Genomic DNA, 18858 nt, shown 5'->3' on the forward strand with positions numbered 1-18858 from the left:
CATGAAAGTGTTAAGTATTTACATAAAGGCTAATCCAAGGAAATAAGGGATGAGCTGGAGGTTACAGTGAAGCGCTAGCACCAAAGGGTACGAGGGCTGAGTAGAAGATTGACCAGTTGGTCTTGGGCCATAATTCAGCTATGCCATTCATAGTTTGCTTTGTCTTCCTATAAAACGTTAAATCTAAGCCTGGTTCTCATTTCTTAACTTGCTTGCCTCTTGGATATTTTCTATAGGATACTTTGCTTTCCTCTCAATTACTAAATCCTCCAACCTAGTTCAATGCACTTTGCTCATTCTTGTTTGTCAGTGGTTTATCATTCAGCTATTTTATAGGGATCGGAAACATTGTTTAAAAGATACTGTGAATGAGATTTATATGTTTACGTTAAAAATCTGATCTTACCTTTTCTGTAAAAAAAAGAAAAATGGAAGAACAAACATTTGATCATCTATTAAACATTTATGAGTATATTTATGACAGTTTGACTTTCCTGAGTTTGAGCTCTTAATATTATGTCTTAAGAAGAATCTAGAAGCATAGATAGCAAAATCTTTCTCAGTTCCCTCTTTTTATTGTGATTTCATTTCAACTGTAGTTGTTCAGAGTGGTTGACTACAGAGGATCATATTGTATTAGAGAACCAAGATATTTATCCTAATTTAGCTTATGGATGAAACCTTAACTTCTAAGCACAGATGATGTCACTTTTTGTCAGTCCATTTTATTTAGTATTTTTTCCTCATCTCTTTTGGATCTATTTTAGATTTTTGTCTATTTTAGGTCATTTTTTTCCTTTATAGGTTTCAAAATTAAGTACAATTGAAGGAAATGTTGTAGGTCTGTCTTGCATCGAAAGTCCAGCTTCCCATGTGACACAGAAAGTTTCACCACTAATCTAGCATTTTAGTATGGCAGGAGAGGAAGCAGATGTTGTTATCTTAGACATGGAATAGAGTTGTGTTTAGATTTTCAGACTTTCTTATTTGCTAATAATGTACTAAATAATGCATTTAAGAAGAGTTTATGTCAGTTGGTTTATGTTGTAAAAGAATTACCTTGGTGGCTTATTAAAAAATACAGATTTCTGGGTCCTACCTTTAGACACTGTTGGTTTGTTGGTTTGAAGTGGGCCCAGGGATTAGCATTTTGACAAGCACTTCTGGTTTTTCTAATACAGGTCTTCCTTGGATTGCCCTTTGAGTAAAATTGCCCTAGAGAACTTCTAAAACTAAAAATTATATAGAATAAATTAGTTATACTTTGTTGAAAGAAAAAAGCTTGTGTATGAAATATTCAGATTGGAACCAATTTATATGACATCTTGATTTTTCTCATGAGGAACTAAATTTCCCCTTCAAAGATTTAATTAAGCATTCTAGATTTCAAGATGTAACTCATGCTTCTTTATTTTTTCCCCATACATTTTCCAGCACCTTGAGTCTAAGAAATGGAACGTTAGCTGTGCTCAGTGTCCAGTTCTAAGCAAATATTATGAAATTTAATACATCACTTGATAGTTAAACATACATTATTGCATGTAAAACTACATTTCCTTTCTATACTTTGTATGGCATGGATATGAATAATGTTTAGTTAGTTAATTTAAGTATTATTAAATATTTACATCTGAAAAGGTAAATTGCAAGGAAGAAAAACTATTAGATCAATAGCCACATCCTCATTTTAAAGTTTTCCTTTTATTTTTTAAAAAATTTTTTTGTTTGTTTATTAATAGATGTTTATTGTTTGAATTTTTTTGAGTGTGTGTAGGCACCACTAGCTTTTGGTGAATATTTTTCCAGATATATCGCCAAGCATAGGTTTACATGGTCTGGCCTTAGTTGTAAACAAAAAATCATGTTTTGTTATCTAATTTTTTAAGGAATAAAAAAGGCTTCTGTTTTTTTCTCTTTCAGTACTGTTGTCCAGACATGATAAATAACTTTTTGGGACTGGCTAAAACAGAATTTTCAAGTACAGCACATAAAAATAAAACTATTGATTCAGAAAAAGGAAAACTGATCATGTTGGTTAATGACTTTTATTATGGAAAACATGAAGGAGATGTGCAGGAAGAACAGAAGACTTACACAACCTTTAAATGCTTCAGTTGCTTGAAAATTCTTAAAAATAATATTAGGTATGTAAACACTTATTTTTATATTTATTTGACAATTATAATGCTACAGATATAAATGTTACATCTTTATCTTACATTTTTTATGCTATTCTAGATAAGCGATTTTAAAGCTTTTGTCCTTTCTGGTATTTTAAAGTTGACTCCTGGATTCAGTTAGTTTTATTTCTTTAAAATAACTTAAGAAAGGACAAATTATTTCAAATAAAACAAAATTAGCTCCTTTTCCTGATATTATCAGTGATCTAGGAATTTTCATGAGATAATTTTCATTTTTAGCTGCCTTTGAATTTTATTTTTCTTCATAAGAACCACTTAGTTATGTTTTGTCCAGTTTGACCTCTTATGTGCTAATCTTATTTAATGCTCAAATCTTTCAGTTAATATTTATAATTTTAGAACATTTACCTTGCAGGAAAAGTGATCTTTAGAGAAGTACCAGTTCTAGGAAACATGACTGCTTTGATTTTAAATTTTAACCTCTGTGAAAATTAAAGATACAATTTCCAGTGAAATTTTGAAAATTTTCCACACGTATCCTTTAAGTTTTAGGGACCTATACTTTGTAATCTTTGAGTTACATTGCATATTAGTAGCTATCAGCCTATAAATGAGTTAGTAACAAGAACAAAGTAAAAAAGACAAATTGACTGATACTTTTCTTTGGTTGTATAGCTTGACATTTATATTCGGTAAGGTTGTTTTTCATCGTTTTATTCTAAAAATTTTCAACATACAGCAAAGTTTTAAAAATTTTATAGTAGACATTTGTATACTTACCATGTTGATTATACTAGCATTTAAATGTACTTACTTTATCATATATCTATTCACCCTTCAAACTATTTGTTTTTTTATGCATTTCAAAGTATGTTGCAGATTTCAGTGTATTTCTTTTAGATGAAGTGTATGTGTGTGTATACAAACATACATATGTATGCCTTTTTATGTTACTTGAGATAACTCTTATTATTTGTAATAGCATTCTTAGGCACCTATAGGTTATTTCTAGACCCCAGCATTTATTTTATTTTCCTGTGAGTTCTTGAGTCCAAGAAGAAGCATGTAGAAAAACACTGAAATACACTGTGATACACTCCAAAAACTATTGTTTTGTTTATAATAGTGCTTTATATTTATAGTTTTAAAAATTACCTAACGTATGTTATTTCATGAATTTTCACATTCCTTTTATCTCCCTTTTTTCAAACTTTAATGACCATCGATAGCTAATGGTCCCAACAGTTTAACAGAAGGGATGTGATATAACACTGAAGCAATATTACAGTAGAACTCTGTCCCCTAGTCCATATTTTTCCCATTTTAGTAAAATACACCAGAAAAATCATATTAATAAATATAGTAAAAAGCATAGAAATATGGCTAACCAGCTTAGATCTTTGTTATACTCAAATATTATGTCTATGATATTAGAAATTATTTCAGCAGTATTTTTTTGACTTTACCTCTGAGATTAATACATTAATTTTAAACATATGAAAATAAAAAATTTCTTTTTTTTGTCATTGTTTCAGAATACTAGTTATATATTTCTAGAGTATCTCAAAATGTAGAAATTTTAAGCAAAGAACATCTGGTAACATTCAGGAATTGAACATCTTTTGAGATACTGATTGTTTAGTAAATGTAACCTTAATGGCAAATACTTTATAACCAAAGGATTTAGACATGTTAAGTAATATTTTCCATTGATGGTAAGAACTAGGAGGGTAAGTTGATGTTTGTAGAGAATGGTAAGAAAGTGATAACTAACTTTCTACTCGCTGTCCTGTCAACATATTGTAGTATGGTATTTTTTTTCCTATATGGAGTGTCACCTGAAACAGGTTTATTTTGTTCTGTGAATATCCTTTTAAGATGCTTGCTTTTTTTGTTCCCCTCATTTCCATCTGTTGGTTTAAGTAGTATGAACTCCTAATGGGGGCTCATATAATAACTGAGAGAAAACTTGCTAGTTAAGAGATTATTTTATATAGATACACTTTAATTGCTGAAAGTTGTGAGCTGAAAGTTTAATGGCTCGTGACATTTTCTCTACATGTAAATGTTTAGCCAAGACTATGATTTAGTGTAGGTGTTTGTAGAGCAGATGTTAAAACCAAAGGAAGACTAAAAGATATTTCAAAGTGCACCATAACCTGTACTAAGGAATAGTATTGTGGAGGTGTGAAAAAGAAAGAAATGCTATAACCTTTATGATGATTGCTATCCACATTGATGACATCATCACTTAGTTTCAACATTATTTCCTTTAGGAACTCAAAGTGAATAATTGTTAATGGTTGACCCAGTCTAAAAATTGTTACTTTGATTGAATAACTTTACTTTCAAATTCAGCAAAAAGCTTCAGTAAGCTCTTTTAAATAGGTATTCCATTTTTATTGGACTCTCTGCTATTGAAGGTCATAGTTCCTGCTTATAAGAAGCCTTTTAGGGAAGCTGAAATAGCAGAATTTAAAACTGAAAAATGGGCATTGCCTACAAAGGGCACAGTCTGCAAGTTAAAATGAGCAGTCTATGCAAACAGTAAACCAGTATCATTAAATAAAACAAAGGGTTCTTGTAATTGTAGGCATTAAAATTGCTATTACATGCATTTAGAAACCAAGACACAAGTAAAAATACCAGTAATTTGTCTTTTAAGCAGCTGGAATCTATTGTGTATCTTCACAGCCTTAAAAGATTTCTCTCATGACTCTGTAGTTGCTTTTGGTGGTAGTTTTCTTCCTTTCAGTATTTTATTTAAAAATATAAGTAGTATTTCTTGTATGGAAAAGAAACTTGTTTTATCTTAAAAATTTTTTATAATCTCAAATGATTGAGAACAAATTAGTGATATTTCAGATTAATGGTATTAATGAATTATTTTAAAACAAAGATAAAAAGATGTTTACTTAGCAACTTAATGAAAGTGTTTATTTAAAGTGCACACTTTTCCAGAGGACTTTAAGGCTTTTTGAGACTTTATTTTCAGTAATGTATCTGTAATTTTAAGATTTAGATGCAAGTATTTATTTGTGAGATTTTGTTTTGAAATCTGAATTTTTGCACCTGTTGACAATCATTTATAGGTTTATGAACCACATGAAACACCATTTGGAACTTGAGAAGCAGAGCAGTGAAAGCTGGGAAAACCACACCACCTGCCAGCACTGCTACCGTCAGTTTCCCACACCATTTCAACTGCAGTGTCACATTGAAAGTACACACACCCCCCATGAATTTTCTAGTAAGTTACAGTTAGTTTAAAAATTGAATATTGTTGATTTTAACAGTATAAACTCTGAAAAGCTGAACAAGCCCATTAGAAAAATAAGAAAGAGACTTTGAAATTTGGGAGTGTAATTGAAAAAGTTAGGTTTTAACTTACATAAGCTTTAAAATAAAAATTACTAAAACTAAAGTCCCTCTCGTAAATAATTTATTAGAGTAAATAACCTGTGCATTATATGTGGGGGACTAAATTAGAAGCCTCAGATCATAGTTTTCAAATATGAAGTCAATGCCCTTCATTTGAACTTGAAAAAGAAAAGTAAATCCAGTGGTAGTTAAAATCACAGATTTTGGAGCAAGACAGCTTAGGTTCAAATCCCAGCTCTGCTTCTTAATATATGTTCCTCATGTGATCTCAAGCAAGTTCCTTAGTATTTGAATAATAGAGATAGTAGAAATAACTACTTCATAATGTTGTTACAGAAATTAAGTGAGTTAATATAAGTAAAGTGTTTAAAACTGTGCTTGACACACAGTTAATCACTATGTAACTGTTCACCACCACTGCCACTACCAGTACTACTGTTATTATTATTGTTGTTATTGATATAGATATATAAAATATTTATATATATATCTTTTTTTTGTTTGCGTTGAGAGGATACTTTTTTAAAAATTAAGTAATTGACATAATTTTTAGTTTCAAGTGTACAACATAATCATTCGATACTTGTGTGTGTGTGTATATATATACATATTAAAATGGTGTAATGTCTTTTTTTCCCCCCACTTTTAGCCATTTGCAAAATATGTGAATTATCATTTGAAACAGAGCATATTCTTTTACAACATATGAAGGACAATCATAAACCTGGTGAAATGCCGTATATTTGCCAGGTATACACATATTTTATTGTATACATAGTATTTGTTATCTGTTGTTTTGGTTACAAGATATAAAACTATTAGGCCAAGCATCAGCAATTTTTTTTCTGTAAAGGACAAGATAGTAAATATTCAGGCTTTTAGGGTCATAGGTCTCTGTTGCAACTAACTAATTTTGCCATTGTAGCACGAAGACAGCCATAGACAGTAAGTAAATGAATGGGTGACTGTGTTACAATAAAACTTTGAATCAAATTTCAACTGAAATTTGAATTTCATATAATTTTCAAGTTTCAGGATATATATTCTTTTATTTTTCTAACCATTTAGATTAATTTACTGAAATTATAATTTCTCATAAATAATTTATTAGTAGAAAGTCCCTTGGCACAACTCATGCATTGTACATGGGGCCAGCAGAGAGTTGAAACTGACCCACAGGACGTTGTTTGACCACTCCTGTACTAGATAAAGAAGAACTCTGGCAGAAAGGCAAACATGGACTTACCTTGCTATGTATGGAAGAATGTAGGCATCCAAGAAAAATATGAAATACTTTTATTTCAGAGAACCCTACCAAATGTTTAGGGACTAGCATTATTCCAAATTTGGAGGAATAGGAAAATAAGATAAAAATAGTCACTGCCATAGCCTGGAGGCCATATATAATCTAGAGGAAGATGCCATTTAATATAGCAGAAAGAACTTTATAGGACAAGAGCTGTCAGAACTTGAAATTTCAAGTCAAGATTGGGAGTAATAAAATTATCTGATAAAAAGAAGGGAATCTAGTTATATTTTGGGAAGTATCCCTAAACTTTGAACTCTTCTGTCTCAAAGATGATCTTTTGGCACTTGCATTAGTGGGATTCTTGGTTATGTAGGCATCAATATGAATTAATAGTACATCATATTCTTCTAAACAAGTGACCTATCATTGTTACTTTGTGATTGGATATCATTATAAATTTTCAAGTTAAACTAAATCTTCTTTTTTTGATAGGTTTGCAATTATAGGTCATCATCATTTTCTGATGTAGAAACTCATTTTAGAACATCCCATGAAAACACTAAGAACTTGCTATGTCCATTTTGCCTCAAAGTTATTAAAATTGCAACACCCTATATGCATCATTATATGAAGCATCAGGTGAGATTTATAAGTTCTTATTTGTTCATGTTGTTTTAAAGAAAAGATAGATTATGACTTAGAACAATGGTTAGGTTTGTTCTGCAAGGGAAGCATTGTTGTTCCAAATGATGTGTTTGATTTGTAGTTTATGCCAAATTGTTTGTTAAACTTCCACTTCTTTTTCTTGCTTCCTTTCTAGTGATGATATGGCTCATACTTGAAAATTCTGAAAGATAGCTATAAATAGGAAAGCTTGATTGAAGGGAAAAAGAGAAGATGAGTGGAAGAATAGCTGAAGGATTGGATATTTCACAGTCTGAGTGGGCATGGGGATGATTTTGAAGGTTATTATCAGGAGCAGGGGAAAAGATGAGTTTGAACTGATAAAGAAGAGATTGAGAACTCATAGTCTTGTTTTCCTCTTTCTCTTCAAACTTTACTTCCTCTTTTAGCCCCCTTATCGTATGAAGACATGTTGGCATCATTTACCAGGAGTGGTCTCATAGCTGCCAGTGATGGAGGAAGCAGTAATGACACTTATGTATTTCTTGATATATGAACTCTGCCAAAGAACTATATTTAGATCATAGCTTGATTTGTGGATGACGTCTGGCAGTTCTGCTGTGTAATTTTTGGGACCCAGTATTAGTGCTTATACACTTCTTTCTCATTCTATTGTTACATTTACTGGTTCTTTTCATGAAGCAATTAAATCATCCTTTGTTTGGGCTGAAAACTTTTATGCAATACTGATCCTGTTCTTAAGTGGTCAAAAGAGCAACAACAGTGCCTTTGCCAAAACCAGAAGACGATGGATTTACTGAATCTGATCATGTAATCAAGTTTTGCCGCCTCACTAATCAGCTCGTTACCTTTTCTTATTATTGATTAAATTGGCATGTCAGTTTACTCAGCATTGGTGCTTACTTTGCTTTCCATTCTAGTCATTAGATAATCATGAAATAGACTTGTGATTTTTAATTGGGAAAGATCATAAAAGTAGAATTTCCAAATGAATCGGGATCACCTATGTTGTGACTAGGATGCCACCCATCGTTGAGAAGTTCTGGCAAGACCTTTCTATTCTAGGTTTCTCCAGCAATGTTCTGTCAGGTGTTAATGATAAAAGAATTTGGTAAATACCTAGGTTTACAAAATTAAACAGTTTCATTTCTTTTTTAAAACAAGAATCCTCAGAGATTTTAATATGCTAATGAATATTATAAACCTCTATGCAAGGGATAAAGTATGTATTTTTCCAAAAACTTACTTGGCCATTGAGCCCTTTATTTGCACAATATCTATTAACATTTATGGAACAGAGTTTAAGAAACACTATTCCTGGTACTCTATATTTCATCTTTGACCTTTAATTTTGAAAGAGAGAATGAAGTATAAAACAGTAGTTCTGTTTCATTATGGGGCTTTTAACATCAGTTTTCCCATATGCTTTACTAAGCTCCAGAGTGAAATGTGGATGTGGAAAGAATGAAAGAAATGTGTGGGCCCACTATGTGGGCCATGTGATTTATAATCAGTTTTTATACCTGAGTTTTATGTCTTCACTTCCTATGGGTGTCCAGTTGTTTTTTGTTTGTTTGTCTGTTTTTCTGGAGTACGTACTAGGTAGACAACCAGTAATTAAGAGAGGAGACTCTATTAATAAGAACAACCATTAGTCATCCTTCAAGGTATTTACAATTTGTATGATTATTTACAAAAGGCTGGAAAACCATAGCTGAGCAAAAACTTATAATTGAGATCACATTATTGGTGCAGTATTAGATAATAAGAATTGTTGACTGTATGGCTCATTTTATTGTCTTAAAAGACTTTGGTTGTAACGTTTCTTTAAGAGGATATATTGTTAAGTCTTGGGTGATTTTAGTGCTAACAATCCAGTTTATATCACTCTTCAGAAATAATGAAAGTGATTGTGGATGTGTTAAACATGTTCATTACATCTTTAATAAAAACAGTAAGCAGTCAACATATGCAGTCATTTACTTTATGACAGTAGCAGGTGCTTTACATGCAATATCTTGTTTAATCCTCACAATCACCCTTATAGACAGGAAACAATGTTTTGGAGAAAGTAAGTTGCTCAATATCATATTGCCTAATAAAATGCAGAGTTAAAAATTTGAATTCTGAGCCCAAGATTTTATTGTTTTACCACAGAGTCAGATTTCACATTGGTATTGGGTCTAGGGTCAGAAATTGTAGTCAGAATTCTAGTCAGAATTACCCTTAAATCCCTCATGTCTCCCAGTGTAGTATGCTTATCAAAAAAGTTCAACACATAATTATTTCTCTACCCTTCAAATAGATCACTATTTCTTTGGTTGAACATCATGTTATTAAAAAATGTACTATCTCTTTATCACCTTTTGCACATTGAAATGCATACATAAACAAGAGAGATGTGCAAGAGTTGTATCCAGCTAAGAATAGTAGATTAATGTATTCTTCTGTCTCAGGATTTTGGCCAGATGTTCACTGAATGGAGTGGCAGACATTTTGAACTTGTTAAATTGTACCTGCTGCTCTTACGTACTGTCAGTCTCTTGCTTTCTGTCTCACTATCCATTTATTTAACAAATATTTATTAAGTGCCTTACTAGGTGCCAGGGACTGTTTTAGGTACTATATTGCAGTGAACAATACAAAATTTGTGTCCTGTGAAATTTGGATTATAGTGGAGAAAAAAGAATAAATATATGTGTGCTTGTGTTTAAATGTATCCTGTGATCTTACTGTGGCTGGTGATAAGTACTGTGGAAGGAAAATGTGGAGGATAAGGAATGCTAAGGATTGGGGAGATGGTGGAGTGGAGAAATGGTTGCTGTTTTGTATATATAGTGGTCAAAAAGGGCCTCTTTGAAGGAAATAAAAGGAGTAATCCACGTGGAAATCTAAAAGAGGTAACGTTATATAGGGAGTGAAGTGAATGTATACCTGGGCATTCAAAGAATGGGAGCAGAGTAAAGTATAAAGAGGAAAAGTAGTAGGACATAAGGTTGTAGCAATAGAATGCAGGCCAATTCATAGAGAGCCTTGTAAACCAGATTCAGGATTTTGGAAAACCGTCAACAGTTTTTTTGGTGGGTGGAAGATAATTAGTGTTATTTTAAAATTTTATTTTATTTAATAGAGGTACTGGGGATTGAACCCAGGACCTCATGCAGGCTAAGCATGTGCTGTACCACTAAGCTGTACCCTCCCCCGCATCAGCATTTTAAGCATGTGAAAGATCTGCCATACTTTAAGATCATTGGCAGCTTCGGGGAGAATAGGCCATAGGGAGGAAAGAACATGACAGGGAGAAGATAGGAGGTTATAGTCAAGGTGAGTGGCTTGGACATGTATGGTAGCAGTCGTTGGAGGTAATAAGTGGATATATCATGACAGTTTTTGAAGGTAGAGCTGCCAGGTTTTATTAATGGTTTCGATATGGGATATGAGAGAGAAGTTTTTTTCCAAGCAGTTACAAGAATGGAATTTTCATATACTGTCATATGGTGAAGACTGGGGAAGGAATATATTTGGGGCGGGGGGCAGGGAGGTAGGGAAGAAATCCAAAATTCAGTTTTGCCCATATTGGTTTGAGATGAATATTAGACATCAAGTAGTGATGTCAACTAGGCAGTTAGATAAATGATATTTAAAGCCATGAAATGATGCAGTAACCTAGGGAGCGATTATGGATAGAAGATTTCTAGGTACTGGATTTTGGAGAACTTTCTTTTTGTCCTGTTGACTTAGTATCTGTTTCTTGCCCAATGTTTCACTTTTTTTAGTCTTCTTTGAGCGCATACAAGTGAATTTGTTTGAGTTGCCTGTACCTCCAGTATAATCCATTGCATCCCACTTCTAAAAATACTCTTAAGGTGCACCTAGAATAGTGGTACAAACATATTAATTTATATATTGCTTTGAATTTTGTAAAGAACTTTTATTTACGAAATGCCTGCTGTGAGCCAGTAACTGTGCTTAGTACTACCCAGTGTATTACCTATTTGAATCTTATAAATGATTTGATTGTATTTTAATGGAAATAGTGATGTATCTGGCAGATCTCAGCTTTAGAGAAAACATTCTTTTGTATTTATATGTTGTTTCACTTTATATATATATATATATATATATATATGCATATACATACATAATTTTCAAATTAGTGAGAGCACATAGGTAAAGATTGTAGTTGATATTGTATAGTAGAAAGAACGTTGGATCAGGAGTCTGGCAGTGTCAGTAAATAGCTATGGGAAAGTGATTTAGATTTTTCTTGGGTCCTATTTCCTATCTGTGGAATAACAGGATTAGGTTTGAGAAGGGACTTAGTCAAAGGGTCTCAACCAGTTAGTAGATTGGGAGTAGTTATTCTGATTTATGCCTCCATATTCACACTGTTCAGTGTGCAGTGTTGTAGCCACTAGCCATATGTAGCTGTTTAAACTTAAATTAATTAAAATTAAATAAAATTTAAAATTTGGTTACTCAGTTACACCTCACATATTTTAGGTGCTCAATAGCCACATCTATCTAGTGGCTGTCATATTGGACAGTGCAGCTCTAAAATGTCTTCAATATTGCAGAAAGTTTTATTAGATAGCACTGCTTTATACAACCATTGCTATAACAAACTTCTTTGAAATGTCTGATTAGATATTTGAATTTACTTTTCCAACTTGTTAACCAACAAGAAATAGAAAGAATTTACTTTTTTCTAGGAAAAAAATATAGTATGGCTCATTTTCACAGTATCATGAGTCTAAATATTTTTAAATTATAATTAAAAGAGCTTTCATACCAGTGTTGAGAGAACTTTCATTAGAATCTATTAATACAACTTTCATGTTCATTTTCTGTATAGTAACACATTTTTGAAACCTAAATACTAATGCAAAGAGTGTTTTAAAACATAAAATAATATTTTGCTGTTATTTATGCTAGGAGATGTAAAATACTAGTTTTAAAATTATTTAGTATCATTAAAATGAAACCAGAGCAGTTTTGGGACACAGGATTTGTGGTTGTAGAAATTATTTTTCTTCCCTTTTTCTTTTTCCTAAACAGAAAAAAGGAATACATCGTTGTACAAAATGCAGACTGCAATTTTTGACATGCAAAGAGAAAATGGATCACAAGACTCAGCACCATCGGACATTTATAAAACCTAAACAACTAGAAGGATTGCCTCCTGGAACAAAAGTAAGTTCACATATGTTGTATTTTAACATTTTGTATGATAATAAAAATAACTCCTGCCTGGTTTTATCTATTGAATATGCTACTTTAAAAAGTGGTTTCATATTTTAAGTTTTTAATTTTAGATTTTATTATTTCTTATGTTTAGGAAAATGTCTTCTAACCATTGTTTTTTGGTCAATAGTGTATGCTATGCTAGAGTGGTATTCATTTGTAAAAAGTGTAACAAGGTTAACTGTTCCTGGATCGGTGGGTTGTGTCAACATTACCTAGGCTATTCTTGAGCTATTCCAGTTGGCACTGAATATGTCAGTTTTATCTGCTAAACTATAAGATGCTTGAGATCAGGAATTGTGTTTTAGTTATCTTTGTGTCCTCAGCATCTGGTATATACAGAACCTTGAATGCCATAGGTTCTCAGGTGTTTACTGAAGTGGTTATTACTGAATCTCCTCTAAGAGAAGCAATTCTGCTGCTGGATAGCATTATACTTTAAGTGAGCCAACACATGTCTGACTGCATACTGATGATTGTAACTTCCTTTTCCCTTTTTGCCTTATATACCTCTGTTTTCTCTGACTTCTTTATATACAGTCAGCTCTTGAATATTTGCTCCAGTGGAGGGAAACAGAGGCATGGATAATCCAAAGTGAAATAATCCCCAAAGCATTTATATTTGGCTTTGGGTACTTACCTTTGAATGTGGGTATGTCTGTTATTTGAATTTAACTAAAACAATATAAAGCCATGCTCTGAAGACCTAGAGCAAGAGAAGCTATCCAGCATCCTTCCCTACAATCCATTCATTCCATGCTGGGACTAGACATGCAGAACACTAATGTAAGCAGTGCAGTCCTCTCTCCTTTCCCTTAATAATGATGATGATGATAATAATAATAATGATACTAAATGTTTTAATAGCACCTTAGAATTAGGCTTTTGGTATGCTTTTTCATACATTCTATTATTTAATCCATATAGTAATCCACAGAAGTAGACAAGGCAGATATTGTCCCTTATTCTAGATAAAGAATCTCTAGATGAAGAGGATAAATTACTTATTCAAGGTCACATGGCTAGGAAGGAGTAGTATTAGATTTAATCTCAGGCTTTTTGATTCCTAGTCCAGTGCTTTTACCATGATACCAAGGCACATGTTTTTCATGGTACTTCCTCATAGACTGTTCCCCAAATACATAGGAGTATAGTCAAATGATCAATGAGACTGTTGGTAGGCAGTTGTGTTTTCCATTGTCAACCAGCAAATATAATTTCTGAATAGTAAAAAATAAGCCTTATATTAGCTCCCTTTAAGGAAATTCTAAATATTATTAAACTCTCCGTGCAGTATAATGAATTGATATAACCCCTCCCATAACTTTTGTAAATGTACATCCTGCCTAATGAGCCCCTGGAAAGAGGAAATCTTATTTATTGTAGATCTGTTTGTTGTATAGATGTCAAAGGGTAATCCAGGCCTTTCTAGAGTAATTTTTAGGCTCTGAGATTGCAATTTTGATCTCTATGTTTGTAAATTTAAAAAGTTATATCAGAGCATAGAAATAAGTATGGAATGTGCTCTTTTAATTAATATTTAATGTGCTCATATAACTTGCTTTAACACCTAATTATCCATTAATAACTGTTAACGTATAACTGATATCAAATACAAAAATGTAATACTATGAGTGAATAAATATCAAGTTTAATTTCATTTAATTGGTATGAACATTTAGAATAAATGGAAGACTTATCCAGATGTAGTTTATACTTGCCCTTGGTTTAACTCTTTGTTATGTGCTAATATTTTATCACAAATGCAGTGATTAATTTTCTAAAGCAAATATTATCTTCATTTTTGTAGGTTACTATTCGAGCTTCAGTTGGACCCCTTCAATCAGGATCTTCATCTACACCTTCCATTAGTGCAAGCACTTCTACCCTTCAGCTCTCACCTCCAAGGACTAAAAATATAACTGCTAAAAGTCCCACAAAATCTATCACAAGTAAACCTAATACAGCTAAACCCATTGCAAGTAAACCTAATGCAAGTAAGCCTAATGGAAGTAAATGTAAATACAAATCAAAAATTTCTAATATGCAAAGGAAACAAAGCACATTGGCTAGTAGCAATAAAAAAAGTAAAGTCAATACAGCATTGAGGAACTTAAGGTAATCTTTTATTACTGATACACAATACTAGTTTAATTTTAAGTATGAAAACTTTATTTAATATAAATTTACCCCATTATACAACTCTCTTGTACATTTATATACTGTCACTTAAAGGTCAGGCAAATAATAAAAAAGTATTTTTTACAACTGTTGAACAGTACTTAAATTACTGTTTTTTCTATCTAGTATTCATTGGTATTTCTATAATATCCACTGGCATTATATGTTGTCACTTATATCTTGTGATATTTGAATTAACTTAATCTCCTTATTCTGGTATGAAACATTAGCTAATTTTAGATTGTTTATACTTCTAGCTGTTGTTTCATAGGAGATTTTTCAAATGATAAGTCTTTGTTTAAAGATGTTAATTTAATTAACAGAACATAAGATGACTCTCCCTTATTATTTTTGTTTTAAAATATGTTTTTATCATTTTCTTTATATTTCCATAAGGTATCGTCGGGGAGTTCACAAGTGCATTGAGTGTTGTTCTGAAATAAAAGATTTTGCAAACCACTTTCCTACATATGTCCATTGTAGTTTTTGCAGATACAACACTAGCTGTAGCAAAGCCTATGTGAATCATATGATGAGGTAAGATGAGTTAAACATCTATAATTACCGATTAAAATTACAGTTCAGCAAGTTTGGTTTTGAAAACAGTTATCCTAATAGAAGCTAGTTTTTTTTTTGTTTTTTTTTTTTTTTCCTTTTCAGGAGCAATAGAGAACTTCTAGGTTGATGTCTGGTACTATTTTTTCAGCATAGTTATTCGTAAGGTTATTAGAATTCAAATTATAAGAACAGTTAGGCTAATGAAATTAGGATAGGTTTGTTAGGGAAAATAATTTTTCTATGGGAATTTTTTTTTCCCATAGAACTTTTAAAGTGGTTACTTACAAAGACAAAAACTTAAATGCTCTAAATATATTTATGAAATCAATACATGTCATCTCATGAGTGTTATTCTCTTCAAAGCAGTCACTTTGAGAGATTCCAGAATTTTCAGTGATGTTAGAAACTTTATTGGGTCTGTTTATCTTTCCCTCTCTTTTTCTCTGTAATCCTTCTGCCTATCTGTCCATCAAGTCATCTATCCTTGCAGTCATTCAGTGAAATGAGAGACTGTTTCAGTAATGATGCCACTGTTGGATTTCTTTTTCATTAATTCATTCAACATAGACTATGTGAGTACCTAGTATTTTACTCTATGTAGAGAAAGCCTTTACAGCCTCCGTATTTTCATTTGTATCTCATTTGTAGGGGCATACTTCAAAATGGATTTTTATTTGTTTAAAAATAGTATCTTATAGTAACCTATAATGAAAAAATATGAAAATTAATATATGTATGTATATGTATGACTGAAGCATTATGCTGTATACCAGAAACTGATACAACATTGTAAACTGACCATACTTCAATAAAAAAAATGCAAACAAAATAGTTGAAAATTGTTCAGATATAAGACAGTAAGTTGATTTTTTGAAGTGAGGTTCCAGTTTTGCAAAAGTTAGTATTAAAGTATAACTAATAAAAGTGATTTTCTTATAGATCATGATGTCACATCTATGTTACTTTCTGGTCATTATCACCTACTCCTTTCAGGGATTCTCCCACCTTTCTTGATGGCTTCAGCACCTCTCTCACAGTTTTTTAACTCCCTTGATGACTGGCCTGACCTCATGGTACCTTGACTTCTTTAGTGACAGTGCATTACATCAACCTTTAAGTTATTGTACCCCCTTTATTACCACAGTACCATTTTAATCTTATCATATATACTGTTCACTTCTTTTGAATTCTCAATACCCCAGGACTTTCAGGGCTTTGATTCCTTTTTCCAGTCCAGCAGCAGCCATATAACTTGATAGTCATCCTCACCTTCAGGATCATCTGTTTTGGGTGCTGCTTTGTTTTTGTTCTAGAATTCTTTATACCTTTAGTCATGCTCACCTGGCATAAAGGCCAAAGACTTGAACAGCTGCCTTTTGTGACCTTTGTGCTCAATTCTAGACTAGCAAACAGTACTTGATTCACTCAACTCTGACTCATATTTTTTTTCTTTTTGGAGGTTTTTTTTTTTAATTGAAGTATAGTTGATTTACAGTGTTGTGTTAGTTTCAGGTGTACAGCAAAGTGATTCAGTTATACATATATGTGTGGGTGTATTTTATATATATATATATATATATATATATACACACATACATATACACACACACACACATACACTTTCCCATATTCCTATTCTTTTCCATTACAGAATATTAAAAGATATTGAGTATAGTTCTCTGTGCTGTACAGTAGGTCCTTGTTTTCATCTGTTTTATATATAGTAGTGTGTATCTGCTAATCCCAAACTCCTAATTTAGCCCTCCTCCCTCCTTTCCCCTTTGGTAACCATAGGTTTATTTTCTGTCTTTGAGTCTGTTTCTGTTTTGTAAATAAGCTTATTTGTATCAATCTTTTAGATTCCATGCATAAGTGATACCATTTGATATTTGTCTTTCTCTGTCTGACTGACTTCACTTAGTGTGATTGTCTCTGGGTCTGTCCATGTTGCTACAAATGGCATTATTTCATTCTTTTTTATGACTGAGTAATATTCCATTGTGTACGTATATAGCACATCTTTTTTAGGACACTTAGGTTGCTTCCATGTCTTGGCTGTTGTAAATAGTGCTGCTATGAACATTAGGGTGCATGTATATTTTCAAATCAGAGTTTTTGTCTTTTTGGATATATGCCCAGGAGTGGGATTGCTGGATCATATGGTAGGTCTGTTTTTAGTTTTTTTAGGAACCTCCATACTGTTCTCTATAGTGGCTGCACCAAATGACATTCCCACCAACAGCATAGGAAGGTTACCTTTTCTCCACACTCTTTCTGGCATTTATTATTTGTAGAATTTTTGATGGTGGCCATTCTCACTGGTGTGAGGTGATACCTCACTGTAGTTTTGATTTGCATTTGTCTAATAATTAGTGATGTTGAGCATCTTTTCATGTGCCTATTGGCCATCTGTATTTGACCCATGACCTTTAACTTTGAGTCCTAACTTTTTATTTTTAAATACTAATTAAACCATTTTTTAGTACTATAAAGATTTTATTTTAGCTTCTCTTAGTTGTTAACCTGGCCTACTAATTACTCAGTTGGAGGTCATCCTTTTAATTAATCTTTTCAACCTCAGAGTTTTTCCTGTTACCTTCATCTAGACATTGATCTCAGAAATCAAACATGTTCCACTTCTGTAAAGTTAACCCTGCCACTTACCTCTTCTAGTTCTTCCACAACCTTATTCAGTTAACTTGCAACTTCATCTCTTCTATCTACCAGTTCCTTCTGCTTACATTTTCAGGTTTTGTTTTTTTTTTAAAGAGGAGGGAGATATGTCCTTACCGCCTACTTTCCTTACTTCTTTTCTTCTTCTTACCATGAATATTTTTAAAAAGTGTTTGTTACTAGCTTATTTGTGATTCATTTTTTTACCTTTTAATTTGAGTGTCATCCTCACCTACCAACTAGCACTGCCCCTTTTAAGATTTTCTGTCATGTTCTTATCACCACATTTATTTAATTTTTTTTCGCTCTTAGTACTCCATGACTTCTTTCAAGTATTGGACATTGTTGTCACTCACTTTTGAAACTATCTTCTTCGGCTTGTGTTAAACTGTTAGCACTGTTTTTTTCTTTTTTGGCTACTCCTATCTCATTTTAAAATTTGTTTCCTTCAACTCTTCTTCTCTCTTTAAATTTTCTTTCTCTGTGACCACTGTCACTTTGCCTTTCAACTTTAAATCTTTCACTTTCAATCCTTAGTTTTCCTGAGATCTAACTCTATCTTTCTAATTATTTAATAGGTATTTTTACCTTTGACTCACTGGCATCTAAAAAGAACATAAACAAACCGCACATTATCTTTACAGAATTAACATAACTACCATCCAAATACTCTTTCAGAGCATCATTTGTGTGAATGTGGAACACTAGCTGAAAAAATACGTTGTCCCAAGTTTTTTAAGCTTGTGAAGTTCTCTTGATGTGCCAGTGTGCTTCATGGCTTCCTGA

At 32.3% G+C, this 18858-nt stretch overlaps 1 protein-coding gene across 7 annotated transcripts in view; it reads left to right on the top strand.

Moving 5' to 3' along the window:
• ZNF280D (zinc finger protein 280D) overlaps window positions 1-18858 on the top strand; it is a 146507-nt gene that overhangs the window by 83185 nt on the left and 44464 nt on the right. For all 7 annotated transcript variants that reach the window (XR_010380846.1, XM_031452672.2, XM_031452669.2 and 4 more), the window contains 7 exons: window positions 1921-2144; window positions 5234-5391; window positions 6172-6272; window positions 7264-7410; window positions 12475-12609; window positions 14471-14778; window positions 15238-15378. Coding sequence is in view for 6 of the 7 variants with exons in the window: in XM_031452672.2 (XP_031308532.1) it covers window positions 1921-2144; window positions 5234-5391; window positions 6172-6272; window positions 7264-7410; window positions 12475-12609; window positions 14471-14778; window positions 15238-15378 (1214 nt within the window). In the remaining variant the exon portion in view is untranslated. The remainder of the gene's footprint in view (window positions 1-1920; window positions 2145-5233; window positions 5392-6171; window positions 6273-7263; window positions 7411-12474; window positions 12610-14470; window positions 14779-15237; window positions 15379-18858) is intronic.

The sequence above is a fragment of the Camelus dromedarius genome, chromosome 5 (genome assembly GCF_036321535.1).
Source record: "Camelus dromedarius isolate mCamDro1 chromosome 5, mCamDro1.pat, whole genome shotgun sequence".
Classification (NCBI taxonomy): Eukaryota; Metazoa; Chordata; class Mammalia; order Artiodactyla; family Camelidae; genus Camelus; species Camelus dromedarius.